Source organism: Dendropsophus ebraccatus, chromosome 3 (genome assembly GCF_027789765.1).
Source record: "Dendropsophus ebraccatus isolate aDenEbr1 chromosome 3, aDenEbr1.pat, whole genome shotgun sequence".
Classification (NCBI taxonomy): Eukaryota; Metazoa; Chordata; class Amphibia; order Anura; family Hylidae; genus Dendropsophus; species Dendropsophus ebraccatus.
Genome location: NC_091456.1, coordinates 76,929,803 through 76,954,695, shown reverse-complemented (window position 1 = coordinate 76,954,695; position 24,893 = coordinate 76,929,803). Strand labels below are relative to the sequence as shown.

Sequence of the window (24,893 nt, the reverse complement as noted above, 5' to 3'; positions counted from 1 at the left end):
CCCTTCTGTCTTCTCAGTTTTATGGATGAAGGTTAAACAGAAGGGTAACACTGTAAGTGGAATATTGCCAGAATTGAAAGCTGCAACCCTCCAGTCAGCACAGATGTTTCAGATGTATTGAGTTATAAACTGGAAAAACGGTCTTAATCAGAGATTGCACAGAGCAATTAAATGTGTAAGTCCTAATGTCTTCTGCATTGGGTGTTAAAGTACAGACTCAGGGACATTTACAGTACACTAACACTTACAAAGCAGCTGTCACAATTTTTACATTTAAAACTAATGTTATATTAGAAAATATCATCTTGGGAGTGTTCAATTAAATTATGTCTCTAGGGCTCTGTTGACAACATGTGTACGCATCCTATTGAGAGGTACTGTTGTTTTTTATTCAAGATTAAGCTAGGTTTACATCACGTTTGGGAGATCCAGTCTCCCATATGTCTATTTAGAGCAAAAGGAAGATCAGAACACAACTCAGAAAGAGAGGAAACATTCCCTACGGAATTATTGGTGAACTTCCCCCTTCCCTATTATAAGTGCTCAGATTCTCATTCTGATGAAAAAAAAAACCAATAAAATTTAATTGATGCCATGAAAATGATATAAACCTAGCCAACAAGGTACATTAAGTTTTTTTTGTTTAAACTAATAAAACAAACTAAAAATAATAACAATTTCCTTTTAAAGGGGTTATCCAGTGTGGGGGCATCATTTGGGGGGGGGGGACCAGGGAGGAGGTGGCTGAAATAAAAGACGTCCACTCACCTCCCCGGTTCCAGCGGCGGGTCACTCATCCCGGCGCTCCGGTCCCCGATTCCCGGCCGCTTCCTGGTGTCTGATGTCACCCGAGACGCTACGTCTCAGGGCCGCTCAGCCACTCAGTGAAGGAGGCGGGATCCGTTTGAAGTCCGCTTGGATCCCGCCTCCTTCACTGAGTGGCTGAGCGGCCCTGAGACGTAGCGTAACGGGCGGCGTCAGACACCAGGAAGCAGAGCGCCGCGATGAGTGACCCGCCGCTGGAACCGGGGAGGTGAGTGGACGTCTTTTATTTCAGCCACCTCCTCCTCGGTCCCCCCCAGAAAGTGCCCCCATGCTGGAGCACCCCTTTAACTGGATGTAGAAAGGTAGTGTGAGCAGAGCTGAGACAGAGACAATTAAAGCTGACAATGTCGGTGAGAATAGGGACACACCCCTAGCTGGTAACACTGGTATCACTGGTGATTTAGGCGGTGACTGAAGAGTCTTGGAAAGCATGGATACAGACTATGGCTATATCCATGTTTTCCAGGCAGCTTTAGGCTGCATCCAACTTCTTCTACCATTGGTAACAAATGAACTGCACAACACAGAACTATATGAAAAGATGTTCCAGATTTGTTATTTTATGAAAAATACACATATTTACTAACACAGACAGGTAAGGAGAGAGCCCATGCCCTCTCTAAATTCTATTTTTCAAATTAAAGCCCCGATTTTAAATAAAATTTATTTGCTAACTGTATTTAAAGGCGAAGTCCGGCTAAAATTTTTATTAAAGTATTGTACTGCCCCTCAAAAGTTACACAAATCCCCAATATACACTTATTACAGGAAATGCACATAAAGTACTTTATTCCCTGCACTTACTACTGCATCAAGGCTTCACTTCCTGGATAAAATGTTGATGTCACGACCCGACTCCCAGGGCTGTGCGGGCTGTGACCGCTCCAGCCCTCGTCCCAAGATGGCGGCCGGGGTCGACAGTGATACCGTAAGTATACAGCATCACATTTCCGGGTCTAGCTTGGGGGGGGGGGGACATGGGGAAGGGGGCTATTCACTTAAATAACACACATTACAAAGATGTATAACTTTGTAATGTGTGTTATTTAGTGAAATAATGTTTTACACTGCACTACCCTTTTAAAGGAGTCAGACAATTAATATGGTAGTGTTCGAACCCTTTTAGTTTAAAAGAAACAACCTAAAATTACATCAGATTTGCACACACAAAATATTAGACTTGTTCATCTTGTTCATTGAAGAAAAATAATTTAATATCACTTAACCCCTTAAGGGCGGAGCCCAAAATGGCCTTAAGGACCGGACCAAATTTCAGGAACATGACCTGTGTCACTTTATCCATTAATAACTTTGTGATGCTTTTACCTATGTGGCTGATTCTGAGATTGTTTTCTCGTCACATGTTGTACTTTATATTTCTGGTAAATTGGAGTCGATAATTATAATGAATCTTTATGAAAAAAAAAACAAAATGACGTGGAAAATTTAGAAAAATTACATTTTTCTAACTTTGAAATTTTCTCCTTGCATGGAAAATAGTTATGCCACATAAATTATATATTAAATAGCATTAGCAACATGTGTACTTTATGTTGGCGGCATTTATTAAACTTGCCTTCATTTTTTTAAGACAATAGAAAGCTTCAAAGTTTAGCAGTATTTTTCCAAATTTTCCCAATAATTTTAAAATCAGATTTGGCAAGGGACCAGTTCACGTTTGAAGTGGATTTGAGGGGGCTGTATATTTCAGAAACTGCACCACCCAAACTGTTCAAAATCAATTCCAGAAAATGTTTTAACCCTTTAGGTGAGTCACAGAAATAAAAGCTAAGTGTGTAAGAAAATTGAAAATTTCAATTTTCTTTGCAGAAATTATATTGTGAGCCAATATTTTTTATAATAGAAAACCTATTTCCAGAGAAATGCACACAATTTTTATTGCCCTGTTTCTGCAGTTTGTAGAAATATATAATATTGCATTTGACTCAACCACAAGCCTCAGATAGAAAGGAGCGCCTAGTGAATTTTGAAGCCTCCATTACAATTGGCCAATTTTCAAAGTACCACTTCTGGTTGGCAGAGGCTCTGGGGTGCCAAAACCTAACAATCACCCCTAAAGTGACACCATTTAGAAAACTATACCCCTCGAGGAATGTAACAAGAGGTATAGTGAGCATATGGACCCCACTGGTGACAGACACAAATGTGGAACAATGTGCCATGAAAATGAAAAATTTTATTTTTTACACTAAAAAGTTGGTGTAACTTTGAATTTTCCATGTTCACAAGGGGTTAAAAGAAAAAATAAACCACTATTCATGTAGAGCAATATCCCCCCGATTACAGGAGTACGCCACATGTGGATACAAAATGCAAAGCCGGCGCACGGAAAGCCTCCAAAGGGAAGGAGGATTTTGGAAGCTGGATTTGGCCAGAATGGAGGACGAAGGCCATGTCAGGTTTGCAGAGCCCCTGTACAAAAATACCCAACATGGGGACATATTGTGCCATGACAGCGCAGGACACGCCTCCAAAAGGAAGGTGCGCCATTTGGCTTTTGGAAGTTGGATTTTGCCAGAAAGGAGGACGGAGGTCATGTTGGGTTTACAAAGCCATCGTGCTGCCAAGATAATGGAAACCCCCCACAAGTGTTCCCATTATGGAAACTACACCCCTCAAGGAATGTAACAAGGGGTATAGTGACCACATGGACTCAACTGGTGACAGGCACAAATGTGGAACAAATGTGGACATGAAAATGAAAAATTTTTTTTTTTTTACACTAAAACGTTGGCGTAACTTTGAATTTTTCATGTTCACAAGGGGTTAATAGAAAAAATAAACCACTATTCATGTAGAGCAATTTCCCAAGATTACAGGAGTATCCCACATGTTGATACAAAGTGCAAAGCTAGTGCATGGAAAGCCTCCAAAGGGAAGGAGCGCAATTTGGATTTTGGAAGCTGGATTTGGCCAGAATGGAGGATGAAGGCCATGTCGGGTTCACAAAGCTCTCGTGCTGCCAAAACATTGTAAACCCACCACAAGTGACCCCAACAATCTCAGGAATCTGTGGCTCGTATGTGTCAGGGACTTGGGTCCAGGTGGGGTCACTTGAGGGGGCTTCCTGGGGTGGCGCCTTGGGGGCTTATCACCACTAAAATTTAAATTATCATCACTGGGGGCAATCCAGGCGAATGCCTCCTCAGCCGAGAACAACCTGTGGGCCATTTTTTTGTTTTTCTTTAGGATGCCTTCACACACACCGGATCCAAAGCGGATTTCACACTGGATTCGCAGCTAAATCCGCTGTGGATCCAGTGTCAGTGCATCCCTATGAGAATACATACACGCATCGGGATTAACATCCCGCTGCGTGTGAGTCAGTAAACCCCCCGCTGGCCGGAGCATACATCACCTCCTCCCTGCTCCATTTTGCTTCGGGCTCCCGGCGTCTGCTCATCCCGTGCAGCCAATCAGTGTGCTGCACCGCTGCAGCCACTGATTGGCTGGGCAGGACGTCCTGCCGAGAACCCCCGAAGCAAAACGGAGCAGGGAGGAGGTGATATATGCTCCGGCCACCGGGGGGTTAACTTACATAAACGCAGCGGGATGTAATTCCCGCTGCATATATGTATTCTCATAGGGATGCACTGACACTGGATCCGCAGCATCCTTAAAACTGTTTTCACTGTTTTCACGTTTTATTTGTGTGTTTTTGACTTTATTTTACTTCGGGGTGCAGGAGAGGGTAAGAGGAGAGGGTGGCAGCGGAGAGGGGCGGCAGGAAAAAGGACAGGGTGGCAGGAGAGGCTAAGAGAAGAGAGGGTGGCAGGACAAAGGACGGCACGAGAGTGAAGCAGGAGAGAGGAGGGCGACAGGAGGGGAGAGTGTGGCAGCAGAGAGGGGAGAGCGCGGCAAGAGTAGAGGGTGGCAGAAGAGGGACGGCAGGGAAGAGGGTGGCAGGAAAAGGTAGCAGGAGAGGGTGGCAAGAGGAGAGGGTGGCAGGACAAAGGGTGGCAAGAGAGGGAAGCAGGAGAGAGGAGAGGGTGGCAGGCGAGGGGAGAGGATGACAGGAAAAGGACAGGGTGGCAGAAGAGTGGAAAGAGTGGCAGGAGAGAAGAAAGAGAAGAAAGGGTGGCAGCGGATAGGGTGGCAAGAGGAGAGGGTGGCAGGACAAAGGGTGGCAAGAGAGGGTAGCAGCGGAAGAAGAGTGCCAGGAGGGTGGCAGCGGGGGAGGATGCCAGGAGGGGGAGGGTGGCAGGAGCACGAGGGTGGCAGGAGGGGGAGGGTGGCAGCAGAGGGAGAGGGTGCCAGGAGCAGTAGGGTTCCAGGAGGGGGAGGGTGGCAGCAGAGGGAGAGGGTGCCAGGAGCAGTAGGGTTCCAGGAGGGGGAGGGTGCTAGGAGCTGGAGGGTGGCAGGGAGAGGGAGGGTGCTAGGAGGGGGAGGGTGGCAGGAGCAGGAGGGTGGCAGGGAGAGGGAGGGTTCCAGGGAGAGGGAGGGTGCTAAGAGCTGGAGGATAGCAGGGAAAGGGAGGGTGCTAGGAGGTGGAGGGTGGCAGGGAAAGGGAGGGTGCTAGGAGCTGGAGGGTGGCAGGGAGAGGGAGGGTTCCAGGAGGGGGAGGGTGCCCGGAGCCAGAGGGAGGCAGGGAGAGGGAGGGTGCTAAGAGCTGGAGGGTGGCAGGGAGAGGGAGGGTGCTAGGAGCCGGAGGGTGGCAGGGAGCTGGAGGGTGGCAGGGAGCTGGAGGGTGGCATGGAGAGGGAGGGTGCTAGGAGGGGGAGGGTGGCAGGGAAAGGGAGGGTGCTAGGAGCTGGAGGGTGGCAGGGAGAGGGAGGGTTCCAGGAGGGGGAGGGTGCCCGGAGCCAGAGGGAGGCAGGGAGAGGGAGGGTGCTAAGAGCTGGAGGGTGGCAGGGAGAGGGAGGGTGCTAGGAGCCGGAGGGTGGCAGGGAGCTGGAGGGTGGCAGGGAGCTGGAGGGTGGCATGGAGAGGGAGGGTGCTAGGAGGGGGAGGGTGCCAGGAGCCGGAGGGTGTCAGGGAGAGGGAGGGTGCTAAGAGCTGGAGGGTGTCAGGGAGAGGGAGGGTGCCAGGAGCCGGAGGGTGTCAGGGAGAGGGAGGGTGCTAGGAGCCAGAGGGTGGCAGGGAGAGGGAGGGTGGCAGGAGCCGGAGGGTGGCAGGGAGAGGGAGGTTGCTAGAAGGGGGAGGGTGGCAGGAGCTGGAGGGTGGCAGGGAGAGGGAGGGTGGCAGGAGCTGGAGGGTGTCAGGAGCTGGAGGGTGGCAGGGAGAGGGAGGGTGCTAGGAGGGGGAGGGTGGCAGGAACTGGAGGGTGGCAGGAGCTGGAGGGTGGCAGGGAGGGTGGCAGGAGCTGGAGAGTGGCAGGGAGAGGGAGGGTGGCAGGAGCTGAAGGGTGGCAGCAGAAGGAGAGGGTGCCACAAGGGGGAGGGTGGCAGGGAGATGAAGGGTGCCAGGAGGAGAAGGGTGGCAGCGGAGGGGGAGGGTGGCCGGGAGATGGAGGAGGAGGCGGCAACACATAAGGGGGAGCAGGGGGACACACCGGGGAGCAGGCGGCAGCAATAAGAGGCAGAGGGACAGGCGGGGGACACGCGGCAGCAGCAGACGCAAAGGGGAGAAGGCAGCGGTGGTGGCGTCATAGAGGAGGTGGGGGCAGTAGGGGGACACACAGGGAGGCGGCGGCATCAGGTGGGCACGATCCTTCTCTGCTCGCCGATTTTCGGTGAGCAGAGGAGATTCGCCCGTGATCGTCCGGTTGCTACCGGCCAATCAAGGGTGATCTGGGGCACAGTGCTAAAGGAACATGTCTCGGACAGCACCAAACACCGCTCAATTCCGGTATACCCGCCCGTATACCGGAATATTGCTGTGATTGGCCGTTTAGAATTGAACGGCCAATCACTGCGATCGCCGTCACAGGGGGGTGTGAGGATGCCCCCTACGTGACACAGGAAGATGGCTGCTATAGTAAATAGCAGCCATCTTCCCGTGATCGCGACCTCCGGCTCCCTCTTAAAGGACCCGCGTACCGGTACATCATGGGTCCTTAAGTGACAGTGATCCATGATGTACTGGTACGTCATGGGTCCTTAAGGGGTTAAAGTGTACCTGTCGTTTAAATTTTTTCGCAGAAATTAATAGTACAGGCAATTTAAAGAAACTTTGTAACTGGGTTTGTTAGCCGAAAAATGCACTTTTATCATGAGAAAGCAGTTTGAAACTCTCCCTGTCTTTATTGTTCTCTATGGAGAGGGCAGGGGCGGAGGGAGATGAGGCACAGAAACAGGGAGTAAAGAGTTAATTTACAGCTACATCACTGGGCTATCGCCTCTGAAATTAGCACTGACCTTTCTAACCTCTGAATAGAGGCTTTCACACAGCTCCCGTTGTGTAATCCTTTGTTCTCTGCTCTCTGCTGGCGACTAATCTTCCTCCTTCCTCCTCCCCCCTCCATAGAACAGGAGGGCACATCTGATGCAACAAGACGTGATTTTCTGACAATCAGCAGTGAATGAGAGAGAGTAGGGAGGGGGGGGGAAACCTGGGGAAGGTCTTTTTGAATGCAGATAATGGCATATTTGCCTAATAAACCCAATTACAAAGTTTCTTAAAGTGGCCTGTATTATTTATTTCTGGGGGGGAAAAAAAGACAGTGACACTTTAAGTGTAAAGTGTGGCAAAAGTATATAACCCTTTGCTTTCAGTATCTGGTATGATCCCCTTGTGCAGCAATAACTGCATCAAAGTATTACTAGTAATTGTGGATAAGTACTTCCTTCACATCGTCTTGAATTTTAGCCCATTCCTCCATACAAAATAGCTTCAACTCATATGTTGGTGGTTTTTCTCCCATAATATGATAGCTTTAGATCCTTCCACAACATTTTTACTGGATTAGGTCAGGACTTTGACTTGCTGCATAACTCATGGTTAAGATTCAGCTCATGGACAGATGTCGTGACATTTTATTAAAAATTTGCTAATATATTTTGGACTTCATTGTTCCTACAATGATGGCAAGTTGACTGGGCCCAGATGCAGCAAAGCAAAACAGTCTCAAACAATGAATGAAACCATCAGGTTTCACTAATAGTATAACGTTTTATGTTTGAATGCACAGTTTTCCTTTCCTTTTCCTTAAAAACAACAAAAAATTTAATTCAATTTTCAACCATCTTTAAAACATTGTTCCACTGGCTTGTCCAGGTAATCTTTAGCACACTGCAAATTGGCCGCAATGTTCTTTTTAGAGAACAGCAGCTTTCTCCTTTAAATTCTGCCATGCACATTATGGCTTTGTTCACACAAAGTAAAAGAAAAAGAAAAAGGCGGGGGTTCAGGGTTACTACTAGGGGAATACTTGCAAACCTACAAGAGATGTTGCCTAAATGGTGGATACCTGCTGGTAATTACCTAAAACAAGGTTGAAGGCAAGGATTGGGAGGGTTGCCCACAGGGGGAATAATCTTCATGGGTGGTATCAACTGGGGGGAGGGGCTAACCAGAGGGACTTCATTAAGTGCGAATGACTACATAGCAAATACTACATATTAAATACGATAACTGGGGGGGGGGGCTACCTACAGGAGGAATAGTTACATGAATAATACTACCTACTGGGAGCCTAACTGCACAGAGGAGCATACTATATGGATGCACAGAAGAGAACTAACTACTATATGGGGCAAAGAGAGGCCTAACTACTAAATGGAGCAACAGTCATCTTTTGTATGGTTAGTAGAGCTGGTATGCATCAATATATGTGGACAAAGCCTTTGATCTTTCTTTGTCAAGCACTCCTGGGGAGGATAATAGTGGTATTTTATTTCCTTCATTTGTACACAATGGTCCTGATTTTTGAAGCCGTGTGAAACGGAAACTGGTGTAAACTGCCCAGAGCAGCCAATCAAAGGTCACTTTCAGCTCTGGCAAAATAAAAGCTGAGTTGTGATTGGTTGCTGTGGGCAGTTTACACCAATTTGTATTTTACAAAATTTGATAAAATTGGGCCAATGTGTCTGACAGCGGATTGGTAGTCCAAACCCTGTAGACATGGTTCTTCTGAGGTTCTCATGTTACCTCTTTTGTTTGATGATACATACACGTGTTGGGAAGATCAGACTTTGATAGATCCCTGTTTTTAAATTTGAAAAACAAACAAACAAAAACACTCTCCTATTCTCTTTATCTATTTTAGGGCTTGTATGAAAATCCAATCCTCTAAAGCTTTACAAAGTTTCAAAGCAGTATTTCACTCAGACATAACTTTTGATATGTTGCTGCCCATGGTGACACTAACAACTCATTCCATACTTGTTATTATCAATTTAGTTTTTTTCTGCCAGGGGGAGACAGAGAGGCTCACACACAGATTTTTGTGTTGTCAGCAGAAAGCAGGAGACTGAATAGATAATAACAATTATGGAATTAATTGTTAGTGTCACCATGTACAGCAATATATCGAAAGTTATTTTTGAGTGGAATACCACTTTAAGCATCGCAGTATTTTGTACTTGGTAGGAAAAAATATGCAGTTCAAATTCTAGTGATCTTTTCAAGAACACTCAAAATATTTATTATTCGTAAGGGGAGAAAATTAATGTTATTAGCGTTAAAGTGTCCCTTGTCATTACAACTTTCACAATCTAAATCAACAGAGGGTGTGAAATAAAGCAAATTTGCAATTCACATTCATTATATTATTTTTTCTTTTTAGCTTTAAAACAAAGTTATACTTATCTGAATCCCAGGTCCAGCTTTTTACTCTTGTGCTGTTTAAAAAAGAGACTGAACACATGAAGTCTGGCCTGTACAGAGAGTCACGGCTCAATGTTTCCATCAATCAAGTGACTGCCTTCTCCGTGAGTGCAGATGATTTGGGAAACACAGGACTTCATGTTCGTAAAAAAAAAAAAAAAAAAAAAAAAGAGGGGGGGGGGGGGGTATTAACACAGGAGGTGCCATGTTTTCCATGACAACTAAAAAAAATAAAAAAAATAATGTAAATTGCAAACTATTTCACATCCCCTGTTGATTTAGATTTTAAAAGTTATGACAACAGTGACACTTTAATGCTATTTAATGCTATTTAAATAAGGCTTGATTTGTATCAGACAAGTTATATTTTTTTAACTAACCATTTTGGGCTACATATACTACACTGAATAACTTTTATTGTTTTTTTTTTTTGGGGGGGGGGGGGAGAAGGTAATGGAAAAACAGCATTTCCACTATTCTGTTCTTTATTCTGTATATTGCTTGTTATGATTATGCCAATATCAAATTTATATAGCTCTATAGCAAATGTATATATACTCACTGTGAAGTGCCCCCCTACATGCTGGTGAAGCACATTGAAGCTGGTGAGGCAGTTTTCACAAACTATAATCTCTGGTTTAGGAACACTATTGACTCATTTTGTACTTTTCCTATGTTATACAGAGTAAAGCATACAAATGAAGACTGAACAATAGCTTTTATTTTTTTGCATGGACTTCTACCACTGATGGTGAGTCCTGGGCACCCGACTGGTCAGTCTATTGATGCCCAGGCTTCCAACTAGTCAGTCTGGTGAGGCCCAGGCATCTTACTGGTCAGTCTGGTGAGGCCCAGGCATCTTACTGGTCAGTCTGGTGAGGCCCAGTCATCGCTTTGTTCTTTTTGGTGAGGCTTCAGTAGAACAAAAGTTTGAGAAGTGCTATATAATTTAGTTCAACCATGATTAGTCCTTACTGGTAACATACAGGTAATTACATACTTTATTGTAATGATGCATCTAAATATATATTTTTTTTTTCATAAGAATTTCATATATCTTTGTACATTTTTTTAGTTTAACCTTTATAATGACCCTTGAAGAAATATTCTACTTGATGTGATAAGATCAGTGCAAGAGCAGTGTTCTTGAGAAAATTATATTTCTTTTTTTTTTTTATATATATCTATTAAGAGTATATTCAAAATTATTCAAAGAATATGACACCTCTGTCAGTAAAGATAAATGAACAGGGAATATAAATGCATATAGATCTATTTTACAAAAGTATAATAAAGCCTTTACTGTAATTACTAATCAGCTTTCTGTTATCACATGCAGTAGTGGATTATAATAGGGGCGTTTCGGGCGGCAGCCCGGGGCCCTGAGCTCCTGGGGGGCCCATGACCACCCAAAAAGACTTATACTTTCAGTGGTGTACTGTCTCCTGGCTACACTTCCACCATGATTTGCAAAAAATCACAGTTTTTTTGGCAATTTTGCACAAATCTGGACATCAGACATTATCTGTCCTATACTATGAACGCCAGGCTAGTGCTGCCATAGTTACAGTGAAGTGGGGGGGCCCAGGCTTGGTGAACAGCCTGGGGCCTATGGTAAAGTTAATCCGCCCCTGATCACATGGCAGAAAGTCAAATGTAAAAAACCGATGCAATACATATCCTGAATAGTAATACCCTCAAGCAACTTCCTTTTTTAAAACAACATAACAAAGATGTTAAAATAGGCATACAATGCATTTCTAGCCAAACATGCTAGTCTTGAATCCCCAAAGGTAATCACTGTAATGGTCAGTATATCTGAACAACACAAGAAACACAACTGGAGGCAAACAACATCAAACCAGGCAACACCAACACCAACAACTGCAGCAGCCTCTGTGAACCATGCAGGGATGAAGAAGTATAGTCACATAAATAAAAAGGTACAAATAAGCCAAAACAAACAACAAAATGCTAGTGAATTTTCCAAAAAATCTTACCTTCTTCAGTCATAGTGTCATAATATTTTAGTTTTCCATACGCTCCAAGTTCTACAACATCACAGTAAAAACAGAAGATTAAGGTTCCAGAAATAAAAGTACTGCAGGTAAATGAATACAAGAAGTAAAAAAAGCCCCATGTAATGACTAGCATTCATCTGAAGGAGATCTAAATGAGATTTCTAATGTAGTCCTCTAATTCACAATAAAATGCATGTAAATCTTGCTGCTCATGGTGTTAGAAGGAATTGGAAACTCTAGTGCAAATTTTATAAGACTGTCACATTATATATTTTGCAGCATCATTTTCGATAAAAAAAAATATATACCAGCTGACATTTAAAATTACCAATTGTTTAAATCTACTTTTTAGGTTAAACATTTGTAAACATATCAAACATTGTTTTTTCCACAATTTCTACGATGGCCACTGAGCTCTTACAGTAGGCTTACAACTTTTTTTTGCACAAAGTCCAAGAAAAGTTGTAGGCGATACTGCCGTCCCTTTAAAACCACTTTTTTATTCATATTGGGTTAAAATATTCATACAGATGGAAAAAATCCAACACGTTTCGACGTACACACGTCTAAATCACTGCAGTGATTAGGACATGTATACGTCGAAACGCATCACATTTTTCCATCTGTATGGATATTTTAACCCGATATGAATAAAAAAGTGGTTATAAAGGGTTGGCAATATCGCCTACAACTTTTCTTGGACTTTGTGCATTGCAACCTGGTGAGGCTCTGGGCAGAGGAGGCGCCTCCCTGTTCCCCATGCTTGTTCTAGGAGATGGTTCACACTGATTGTGGTGGCATGAATATGGTAGAAAGGTTGAGATTAGAGGGTAGAGATTACTTTCAGCAGTCAACTCTTAAATGGACAGGATTACAATAAAAGGTAACACAAACCTTGGGGCCAATAACATAGGATCCACCAGTGAAAATATTTTGGGACTGCTCCTCTTTCTTCTTGCACAGTAACCTCTGTATATGTTTTCTCTCAGCACTCTTGCCAATGTCGTGACAAAAGTATTTATACTTGAATTTTTGCACATTTTTTCCACAATACACTCACAAATGTAAATGTATTTTATTTGGGTTGTGATAGACGAACACAAAGTAGCAAGTGATTGTGAGTTGTAAAGAAAAAGATACAGTACATGGCTTTCAACATTTTTAAATAAAAAAACATCTGGTGGTATGTGATGTGCCTCCTGTACTCTGATTCCCTTAAATAAAGTGCAGTGTGACCAATCACCTTCAGAAGTCATGTAATTAATTCTTGGTATGACAACAGCTGTTCTGTGAAAGCCTCAGAGGTTTATTAGAGAACATTATGGTATATACAGAGATTTATATGACAGATTTTGGAAACCAAAGCCAGAAATAGATTTGAAATGAGGAGAATTTTCAGGCTCTCCTTTATGACCATTTCTCTGTTTATAGTCTGGGCTGAAGCTGTGGAGAAGTGTAAAGCAGGGTAGGTTATAAAATGATATCTCAAGCTCTCAACATCTCAGGAAACCCTATTCAATCCATCGTTAAAAAATGGAAGGAGTATGGTACAACTGCAAATCTACCAAGACATGGCCACCCATCTAACTGAGGGATGAAGAACGTGCAGCCCTCCAGCTGCCGCAAAACTACTATTTCCATCATGCCTGGACAACCAAAACAAACATTTGGCTTTTGCTGGCTGTCCAGGCATGATGAGAACTGTAGTTCTGCAACAGCTACAGGGCCAAAGGATACTCATTTCTGACCTAACCTGATAGCCTAACACCTGGACAGAAACTGTCTACTGGACAACCATTAGTCATGTACTCCACAAATATGGCCTGTATGGAAGAGTGGAAAGAAGAGAGTCATTTTTGAAAGTAAGCCATGTGGAAGAAGGTGCTCTGGTCAGATGAGACCGACGTTTAAAAGGGACAGGAAAGCTGGTTGGAATTGACAGGAAGACAGGTGGAGCTAAATACAGGGCAATCCTTTAGGAAAACCTCTTAGGAGGCTGCAAAAGACTCGATACTGGAGCAGAAGTTCACCTTTCCGCAGGACACCATACAGTCAGAGCTACAACTGCATGGTTTAGATAAAAGCATATTAAAGTGACTGTACGACCAGGCCCAGGCAGAAGCAATGGAGGCTTAGAATGGCCCAGTTAAGGTATGGAATAGGAGGAATAGGAGTGGAATTTCAAGCTTAATCTGTGCTTAATTTTACATGTATTCCCTTGAAATTCTGACTGTACAGAACAATGTCCCACTGTGTTCAATGGGATTCCCACTCTGTTGTTCACACGGCGGAATTTAAGCATTGGAATGTTCCATCGCGGATCCACTTTCCACCCAAAGAATTGACATGTCAATTCTCTGGATGGATTCCCTTAGAGAAATCCCACAGAAGTCATTGGGGCTGTGAATTTTCACTTTCAGCTCGAACTCCGGGCCAATTCCGCCAGAGCTGAAAAAAAGGAAATTTCAAGCATAAAACTTTCCTCCTCAGTTCCTCACCAATTCCTCAGTGTGAACATACTCTTAGGGTACAGATTTAACCCCATGGAAAATCTGCGATGAGACAATAAAATTGCTGCTCAAAGACGCTCTCCATCCAATCTGACTAAGCTTGAGCTGTTTTGTAAAGAAGAATGGGCAACATTTTCAGTCTCCAGATGTGCTTAGCTGGTAGAGACATACCGCAAAACCCTTGCAGCTGTAACTGTGAAAGTTGGTCCTACAAAGGGCTGAATACAAATGCACGCTACACTATCCAGATTTTTATTTTTAAAACAGTTTTAAAACCATGTATTATTTTCAGTCTCGACATTAGGGGAAGGCAAACTGGGCAACTGCCTAGGGCCTCCATCCCCATCAGGGCAACCGGGACTGTGATTAAACTTTCTGGCTCTGCACTGCAAAGGATGGTTATTTTACATACAGCCGCCAACACGGGACGTTGTGAATGGGGATTGGGCTAGGGGAACATGCTTGAGAGCAGGAAGAGATAGAGTAGCTGCAGCATACATAACTTATCTCTTCCTGATCTCCTCCTATTCCTCCTGTGCCTGGCCCCAGCTCTGCTGCAGTCCCCTCTTGCAGCAGTTGAGTCACTGAACAGAAGGACGGGGGAAAGGTGCATAGCATTCTTTGTTGACAGGTTGCTGATGTATACTCATAATGCACAGGTAAAATGTCATCTGAACATATTTGTGATGAAATCACATATTTCCATATGGATTTGGATATGCCATAAGTGTTTGACAGATGCTCCATTTTTTTATTGAAAGAATGGGGATGTGCACTGTCTGCTGACCCCTGAGCATTGCAGGGTTTGTGACAATCCCATTTGTAATTTACCTCATATTTTGTTGTGCTGTGGATAGGAGGTAACTTCTCAAGATGGGAATACCTCTTTGCAAAAATTCCTTTCCCCCAACTGTCCTGGAATCCATCTTCACTATAGAATCTCACAACCAGCAACAGCTCCTGCTGTTGGAGCCCTATCCTACAGCTGTACAGCTGAGCTGCAACGGTAAGGAGGATGACGGGGGGTCCACAGTATGTGGTGAATATTACTCTACTGCTCTGTGTATAGTGATTTTTTTAATTACTGGTATGGTGGTATTTAGTGGCTATGATGTGGTGGTATCATATTGCGGTGATAACACATTCTGTATTCACTAAAGCTGACGATATTTGGGGCCCTACTTGTAATCTGTGGGTTCAAAACATTTTGAATCCAATCTTGATTTCGGCTGAAAATCTGCAGTGGCAATGGCAGATTTTGTATGATGGCATTCTAAAAACTGCACATGCTCTTCTAGCCTAAATTTGGCAACAAACTGCAATCACTAGGAATCAGTGCAGTTTTTAATTTGAATTCAGCTGCAGTTTAATTGTCAATGGCCGCTCAATAAACAGACATTTAGCTGCAATACTGCTTGATAATTAAAGGGGATATCTGGAGAGCAGGAAAGGTCTTACCTTTTCTGCTCTCCGACACTCCACTTTCTCTCTCTGCTCGTTCATGCTAATACTTTGCAGATAAAAGTGATCTATAACTGCCCGATGTTACCAGTGTTGCAGCGACACTAGGCAGCTATTGGACATTGCGTGTGGATGTGGTTTTGTCCGCATGCAATGCCCGCAATATGCTCCTGTCCCCCTCATGTTTGTGGGAGTTATCAAGACAGATGGGAAGAGAAAGTGGAGTGCTGGAGAGGAGAAAAGGTAGGCTCTGCCTGTGATTCAAGGATAGTTTGGGCAGCATGAAACTAGTAACAGGTTCCCTTTAAATAAATATTTTCATTGGATATTTATCATCTACTTATCCCTTTTTTTAGTCCATAAATATAAAGACATTCTATGCTCATAAATATTTGAGATAGAAAACACAATAAATGCAACATTATAGCTTCAAATACTTTTATATCTAATAAATTGCAGAAAACAACAAATACACCACCCAACCCTAACTTTCATTTACAGGGAAAGAGAAGTATTCAACAGCTGTCCCTAAATGTCAATAGTATGATCCAAAATAACATCTATTTATTATTTTTATTAAAATTTACATTTATCTGCTTTTGAACAGCAAATCTAAGGCCAGATCCAAAAAAATGTGTGCTCTTAGTCATTATTTAGTATTTGAATTATAGATTTCAGTTACACCAGTCAGAGCACTGTCTGAACATAGCTCAATTGATTCTGCCCTAGTAATTGATTCTCCACCACACCCATCTCTTCCCTGTTCCTATTCCCTCTGGTTATTTAACATTTCAACCTTTGTTTTACTTGTGATTGACATCCTGCCTTTCCATCCTTTGCTTTGTCAGTCTCAGTTCTGTGTGCCTGGTCCAACCACGTTCTGGACTGGATGCCTGACCTCCTATACAGTGTCTGTTTGTTCTATACTATATGTGTACTATTTAGTCTCACCTTAGCCTCCTAAGTCTACCCTATGTTGCATATCTCTGTGTCTCTTAATCTGGTTACTCTGATCTTGGCCCTTGTATCTCTGACTCCTCCTTTTGCATCCTGATTAGAGATGAGGGAATCAGATGAGTTTTGCTTTATATAAGGAGGGAGGATACTGCCTGGGCACCACCTGAAAAATGACTGGAAAACATGGACACAGACATGTGTCCATGTTTTTCAGGAATTTTCCAGGTGGTATCCTCCCTCTGCAGGGAGCTGCCAGCCTGAGGGATATGAGCACAGATCAGTTTTGTTTTGTAGGAAGCAAAACAAATCTGATTCACTCATCTCTAATCCTGATTCTGTCTCTCATTATCAGTTAGGTTTGACCCCAGCCAGCCCTTGATCTTCTATCTTGTCTTTGTTTTGTGTTCTACACTCTCTGCTGGTTTTGCATTGCCCACATCATTCCTGTATAGCGCTTAAATGTGGAAAGTGCAATGATTGTGAGTGAAGCAGAATACACAGCATCATTCTCTCTCAACCCCAACCCTTTGGATGGTCAATGCTTGCCACGGTGCCTTCTACAGTTTAAACAATTATCATATTTGTGGAACTATGAAATGCACCTGACTATAAGAAGTTTTTAAGGTTGATTGCTTATGCCTGACTTGCTAAATTTTAATTTAATTCCAATGCTCAGAAGGTTTGTGCATAAGCACTGACAAGTGCACAGGTGTCACACAGGTTAGAGTGCCCAACCTACTGCATGCTACCTACACCGAACTTTCCTTGGACAAAAGAAAACTCCTAATTGAAATTCTGGCAAAAAAAATCAGAACCCAACTTCAACTGAACCCCGCCTGTTCTACATTATTGGGTAATCCGAACTTCCAAGATGGACACTACAACCCCATATTAAAAAACTGGCATCAGCATTTGCCTCACCTCCATACACGGTCTAGTTCATACCACAACGAAAACACCCCTTAGTCTACAGGAACTACATGTAAAGTACCCAGATGTTATTTTCCTCAATTTGCATACTTACAAGCTGCAAGTTTTATTCACAGTTATTTATGCCACCTGAAGAAAGAAATATCACATTCCACACATTTATTTTTACTCATTTAAAAACAATTGAGCTGCAACATGTCATAGAAACAACAACATTCTTCACAGGAGGGTGTATGGATACAAAAATAGTAAAATCATGTGACTATACATGTAACATTATGGATCCAAGATACAGAACTTTATATAGCAAAAAAAAACAAGAAAAACTGTTTCAAAGCAATCCAGCACCATAGCATCTATGAGATGATAAAACTTCAGAAAGGGGAGATCAGTATTCAGGTGAGGCACAACCGGTGTAGGGGTTAGTAAGGCAATGATGGGGGATGACATAGAAGGCTCTGAGGCAGTTAAAGGGGAACTCCAGGTAGAGGTTAAAAAAATGAAACTTCTGCAGAAGCATATAGCATTACTTACCTGTCTACCTGTCTATCCCAGTTGAAACTACCAAAAATCCCTTTGTTTGGGGGGGGGGGGGGGGGAGGAGGGGCTTTGCTCTGTTTTGTGGTTCTGTTCTTCCTGGTTTGGCATTTCCCAGAATGCAATGCTTTCCCTCATGTGATCATCACAGCCCCCACCCATTACAATCAGAAAAATAAGTGCAGCAGCTGCTTCTGGCCGGTTAGAGATGGTGAATCAGTCAGGGGATTGGGTTATCCAGCCAAGCCTCCTGTGAGATCACGCCCTGCCCCCTGTCTATATCATTAGCAAACACACACAGTTTGAGACAGAGGCATGGAAGATTTGTCTCCTAGGGCGTGAAAGCAGCAGGAGCAGGCGACAATGTGAATTGGCACAGGGACCATTTTTTTCACTTCCTGGATTTCTATCAGCTACCAGTGTGGCAGAACTGTACAGATACAGTAATACATTGTATAGACACATCTATATAACTTTTAATGTACTTTTAATAGAAAACAAGTTTTTCTTATCCGGAGTTCCCCTTTAAAGGTGACTGGTTCCAGGCACCCCAAATTCTATTAAATTTGTGAGGACACCTGTTATATGCTGATATGCTACATTTTCATAGAGAATAACAGAATTTACCAATTGCTTCCAAATTCTAATTGAGGGGAGGTGACCTATAGTACAATTGTCTTCCCTGCAAGAAACAGTGTCTCTTGGGGGAAGTTGCAAGTATAGTGTTGCCCATGCCTGAGGCAGTTAGAAGATGGTAGCCTGTGTAAACACAATGGGCTAAGATAGGACTAGTGAATAAAGTTAAGCTGTATCATTTTATTGATTGCAGCATGGGAAACTGACAGATAGAATTCTATAATGTTGCCCAGTCATCATCCTGAAAGGCTGAAAGGGTAGAATCCCATTTCACTTACCAGTAAGGCATTGGAAGAAAGGATATGCAAAACAGCTCTCTCTGGGGCAAAGAGATGTCCCTTCAAGTCAAGTCTCACTCTACCAAGGAGTCTTAGAACATTCACTAGGGATTTAATGGATATTTACAAATTAAGTAAATTATGGAAATTCATGCACACGGTCGTGCTGTTCTTTCCCTATGTCAAAATTGTTCAGTACAGTCCAGAACCTTTGTCGGTCTATTAGCTGTAACCAGAGATAACGTATAGTACCAATCAATCAACTTTACACAGTGATGGCATCGACAACCAAGCTACTCCGTCCCGTGTCGGTCTACGAGTATAGTAGTCAGTCAAACCAATCATGTTTTATGTAGTATTAGTCCATACAATTTACAAAAATGTGTTTCAGTCACTAGTAACCGTGACCTCATCAGGGGCGCCGAGGCTAGTTATGAAATGTGACAGTATGTATAAGGTTAAATACAATACATTGTACACATAACATTAGAGGACTGTAAAGCATTTGCAAGGCACAGCAATATGGCAACTTACTATACCGATGTTAGGAGCAATCAGAGGGATGGTCCTAGGTAGCAGTGGCTACAGTAGACCAATGTCCCCTCAATGCTCTTATTTCTATGTGAGTGCACAATATTCCTAGGGATATATTGCTGTCCTGTGCATGTAGAATGATCCACTGCAGGACCGCTTGGTTGTCGATGCCATCACGGTGTAGAGTTGATTGATTGGTACTATACGTTATCTCTGGTTACAGCTCATAGACCGACAAAGGTTCTGGACTGCACTGAACAATGTCGACATAGAGAAAGAACAGCACGACCGTGTGCATGAATTTCCATAACTTACTTAATTTGTAAATATCTGTAAATATTGGTGAAGCTGTCACCTTAATAAATACTCCTTATTTAAGCATATCCTATTTTTTGTTATTTTTGTCTGTAGTGCTAGGATTTTTGGAATCATCTGGTACTTAGTGTTACATACCACGCTATTTGATATATCTAGGGATTTTATGCTAAGCCAAGCAATCTCTTTAAAAGGAAAACCTTCCAATCTGCACAGAGCTGTTTCAGGGTTGTTGCCCCTTTTTCGTGCCGAGCAAGGTGTTGGCTAGTTAGTGATAGGCCTTAACGGGATCAACGTGGGTCTAAGGTATACTAATTCTCCTTAAGGAGAGTCTGTCAAGTGGAGACTTACAGGCCATTGCTGCTCCACTGGGAATTCTAGGAAAAAAAGGATATGCAAAATAGCTCTCACACCTCTTGAGCAAAGAGATGTCCATTGAAACCAAGTCTCACTCTATCTAGGAGTCTTAGAACATTGACTGGGAATTTTATAGCATAATATACACAAACTGTTGGCTATTAAGCTAGCCCGTGAGGAGTTGCTCATCTGATGGCCATTTACACTGACCACAAGGATCTCATGTACCTGCAGACAGCCCAGCACTTAAGTCCGAACCCACATAGATGGGCACTCTTCTTTGCACATTTGCCTATGCAGTTTTGATACACATATGTACTCGACTTTTTGCTTTTTATCATTAACCAATATAATTTTTTTGTTTTTTAAAATTTTATGCTACAAGAGCTCCCATAACCATGACCATGTTTCATTGGTTCCCCTTTCTTTGATCACCAATGGTAAGTACTAACCATTGCATACTGAGAACATCATACTACAACTGACATTTTGCAGAGATGCTCAGATCCCAATTTGTCAAAGTTGCTCAAATTTTTCCACTTGCCCACTTGTACACATATACAAGTGTCGCAATACAAGACTATGGCTCTGCCAGTAAATCTGTAGATCGCTTACTTTAGCAGCTGACTACGAACTTGCAAGCAAAGGTGCCATGGGATTTGAAAGCATATTCTGCAACCTGGACACAATTGTTGCACTTTCACTTGCTATCTATACATATAAGGCTGAAAACACACATGCAGCTTTTGATTCAATATGAATTAGTAAATACAGCATTAAAAGTATAAATCCTTCTTTACTTTTCCCATTCCTTTTGAATCCACCACTGGATATGGCTTAAAATTCTGCACTACCACAAAAACTACATTTAAAGGTATTTAAAGGTACCAGCCTAAAGGTATTTAAGTAAACTGCAACTTCTATTTTCTTGCTTGACTTGTGAAGAAGCATTTTCACAGTCAATCATTTCCTGCATTTGTTGTTCATGCTGCTCTAGCTCTGCAGGAAGCGCTAAAAGCATTTAGCCAATTATGCACGTAATGATATCAAAAATAGGACCTGAAATATTTAATTTTTAATGATAGGAATATGGTGAGAGGAGGGTGCAACAGAAAGGTCAATGAGCACAAGTGAATGAGCTAACCCAGACTGAGAAGAACACCCAGGGTGAAAAAGCTCTGTTTGCAAAATACTAATATATACCCCTATCATGTATATTTAATCCTCCTTTTATTTGACAACGCAGTCATTTATGGCATTACTGTCAAATCCTTTCCAACAGGAGACTGTCCCTGTTGTGAAACTAAATATTTCATCACCATGCTATCCAATGCCACAATGAACAAATTTTTCCACTAAAATAAACATAAACAATGCGCAAAAGAAAACAAATGACTTTACACATACAGTTACAATAGGTCCATAAATATTTGGGCAGATAACATTTTTCTAATTTTTTTCCCCGCACACTACCACAATGAATTGTAAACTAAACAATTCAGATGCCCTTAAAGTGACTGTACCACCAGGCCCAGGCTGAAGCACTGGAGGCGGGCCGACCAACCCTTAGTGGGAGGAAACCCTAGCCCCTCTATAATAAGGGTTCCATTGATTCTAATGGAGTCACGTCATGGAGGGGCTGGAGTTTCTTCCCACTAAGGGTGGGTTGGCCCGCCTCCAGTGCTTCAGCCTAAGCCTGGTGGTACAGTCACTTTAAAGTTCAGACTTTCAGCTTTAATGCAGTGGGGTGAACAAATGATTGCATAAGAATGTTAGAAACTAAACCATTTTAAACGCAATTCCTTCATTTCCGGGGCTCAAAAGTAATTGAACAAATTAAATAATCGTAAGTAAAATATTAATTTCTAATACTTGGTTGAAAACCCTTTGTTGGCAATTACTTTCTTAAGTCTGGAACTCATGGACATCAGCAGACGCTGTGTTTTCTCCTTTTTAATGCTCTGTCAGGCCTTTACAGCAGCGGTTTTCAGTGGCTGTGTGTTTGTGGTCCTTTCTGTCTGAAGTTTAGTCTTAAAGCGTAACTATAATTTCAGTAGCCAAAAAATGAAATTCCTCAAATAAAAAGCCCACGTGTTACCCTTTAAAAACTAAACTGCGTTGATAGCGTGTACGCTCGCTGAGATATCACCAGTTGTTTGGCTCAGAGGAATAAATGAATTTTTCTTCTGGCTGAGAGAAAGTGGGCGTGGCCTATCCCTCATCTCCCTGGCTGCGTCCTTCCATTCACTGACCAGCACCTTAGCAGATGTATCACACAAAGTGGGATTAGATACAGCCCCAGCATACAGTATCACAATGTAAGATTAGATTCAGAGCCCCAGCCGATGGTATCACACACAGTGGGATTAGATACAGTCATCTGCTCTCATTACACTGTAGGATAATGTCAGCTCCAGCTCTTCCCCTGCGCTGCTCCTCACACACAACCCCCTCAGCTCTGCTTAGTCACCTCTGTGAGGGGAGGGGGGAGAACGTGCTGCTAGGAGGTGGGGGAGGAGGTTTTGTTTATGTTTCTCTCTGTGACAGGGCTGTTATCTGATCCTCCTGTCAGAGTCTGTACACTCAGGACGGATCTGCAGGGAGGGGGCGTGTCCAGCAGGAATGCAGAAATAAGTCACAGCCAGAGAGGGCTATAAGGGCTTAATCAGCCTTATGTATTTAAAAAACTGTTCATTTTAGGTTATTTATGTATATTGGAAAAATTCTTATCATGACCTAAGCTAACTAAAACTGAATGGTCAAAATATTTTATAGTTGCGCTTTAAGGCTGGGTTCACACAGTATATTTCAGGCAGTATTTGGTCCTCATGTCAGGTCCTCATAGCAACCAGAACCAGTAGTGGATTAAAAACACAGAAAGGATCTGTTCACATAATGTTGTAATTGAGTGGATGGCAAATATTTGCTGTTATCTTAAAACAACGGCTGTTATATTGAAATAATGGCAGTTATTTACCATTATATGGCGGCTATCCACTCAATTTTAACATTGTGTGAACATAGCCTTTCTGTGTTTTTAATCCCCTCCTGGTTTTGGTTGCTATGAGGACCGGACATGAGGACCAAATACTGCCTGAAATATACTGTGTGTGAACCCAGCCTAAGGGTACAAACCCACACACTGTATACACAGCAGATCTGCAGGTGCAGATTTGATGCTGTGTTCAGTTATTTAGATCTAATCTGCTGCGTATTTGTTGCGTATTTGCTGCGTATACGGTGTGTGGGTTTGTACCCTTAAAGGTAATCTATGAGTACATAACAGCCCCCCTAATCCCAAACACCTGTTGCTATGTTGAATCTATACACATCAGCTGATGTATGGGTGCAGCATAGCTCCACACTGTCTCCCTGCTCTCAGTCCTTTCTCTACATAGCTTTATTAGATGCTGTACCTAAAGCTAGAGCAGTGGCTACTGCATTTGGTAAGTCTATGTAGCGATACATAGCCCTGGGAGCATCTGACTATGCAGTGCAGGAGTGGCTCTGCAATTCCCTGCTGGTTTCCATGCTGGTGGTTATGGGTAGCAGCAGGGAATAGCAAAGGGGCTCCTGCACTTAACATAGCCATAGGAACAGCTGAGTGCACTGCTCATTCAACTATTCTTGTTGCTATGTAAATCCAAATAACTTTCTCTGCTATTCTCTGCTGCTGTCCACACAGTATGGGCAACAAGAGGGAATACCAAAGCCATGCCTGCACTGCACGTGGTATTTACAGCTACATAACACTGGAAACAGCTGCTGCCCATACTTAGTATTATGGGCAGTGTCAGAAAATACTTGCACTGCATAACATTTTGATACTACATACCTCTCTACATAGCTTTTCCAGATGCTGTACCCAGTGCACTCTATCTTAAATCTTAGGTACGGCATATGGTAAAGCTATGTAGAAAAACAGAAGACTGGAGCAGAGTGGAGCTGTCCATGTACCCGGCTAATGTGGATAGATTCAGCACAGTAATGAGTGTTTAGGATTGGGGGACCTGTTCAGCTGCAGTTTTTTTTATTAGAAGCAAGCTGAACAGGCTAAGGCTATGTTCACACTACATAAGCTACGTAGTAATCACGGCCATGATTACTACGTAGCTTATGTAGTGCTTCCTTCTATGGGATCCCAGCCAGAATGCATACACATAGTATACACTCCAACCGAGAACCCTACTGGTGCCGCAGAAAACTGACATCCGTGCATCCGTGCACGCCCGCATCCGAATTCGCCGCTGCACTTAATGGAGCGCGCAGCCGGAGCTGCACGCTCCATTGCGTGCACTGACAGGTTTTCTGCGCCCGCTATTCATTAAATGGCGGCCGCAGAAAACCTGTCAGTGCACACAATGGAGCGTGCAGCTCCGGCTACGCGCTCCATTAAGTGCAGCTGCGAATTCGGATGCGGGCATGCACGGATGCGCCCGCATTCGAATTCAACTGCAGTGAAGAGCATCCAGCCTGTAATGACTGCAGTACTGGCCGTGATGATCTTCTCTCACACCGGCTGTTTCGTGATGATTGTTAAATTTTACAGTGTTAAGAAACCCTATAATAGGTTTTATTAGGCAAAAGAGCTTCCTTTCCTAATGACAAACCTGTTTTCCAGCCCCCACCCCATTCTTATCTGTTCATCATCAAAGCAAACTCGTCTACATTACATTGAGTGAGCAGGAAGAGGAGAGAACCAGCCCTGCAGTTTGGAGACTGTCTGGCCACAGAAAACACTAGATTCACAGGTCAGACTGCTCAGTGCTGGTCTGGGAACATGGTGAGGTTAGATTAAAGGATGT

General features: G+C 43.2%; 1 protein-coding gene across 9 annotated transcripts in view; it reads right to left on the bottom strand.

Moving 5' to 3' along the window:
- The window catches only part of SLC24A2 (solute carrier family 24 member 2), a 142,271-nt gene that overhangs the window by 24,140 nt on the left and 93,238 nt on the right, over positions 1–24,893 (bottom strand). For 8 of the 9 annotated variants that reach the window (XM_069962036.1, XM_069962037.1, XM_069962042.1 and 5 more), the window contains exon 6: positions 11,553–11,603. The exons of the other annotated variant lie outside the window; for it this stretch is intronic. In XM_069962036.1, the coding sequence (XP_069818137.1) occupies positions 11,553–11,603 (51 nt within the window). The remainder of the gene's footprint in view (positions 1–11,552; positions 11,604–24,893) is intronic. 9 annotated transcript variants of the gene reach the window in all.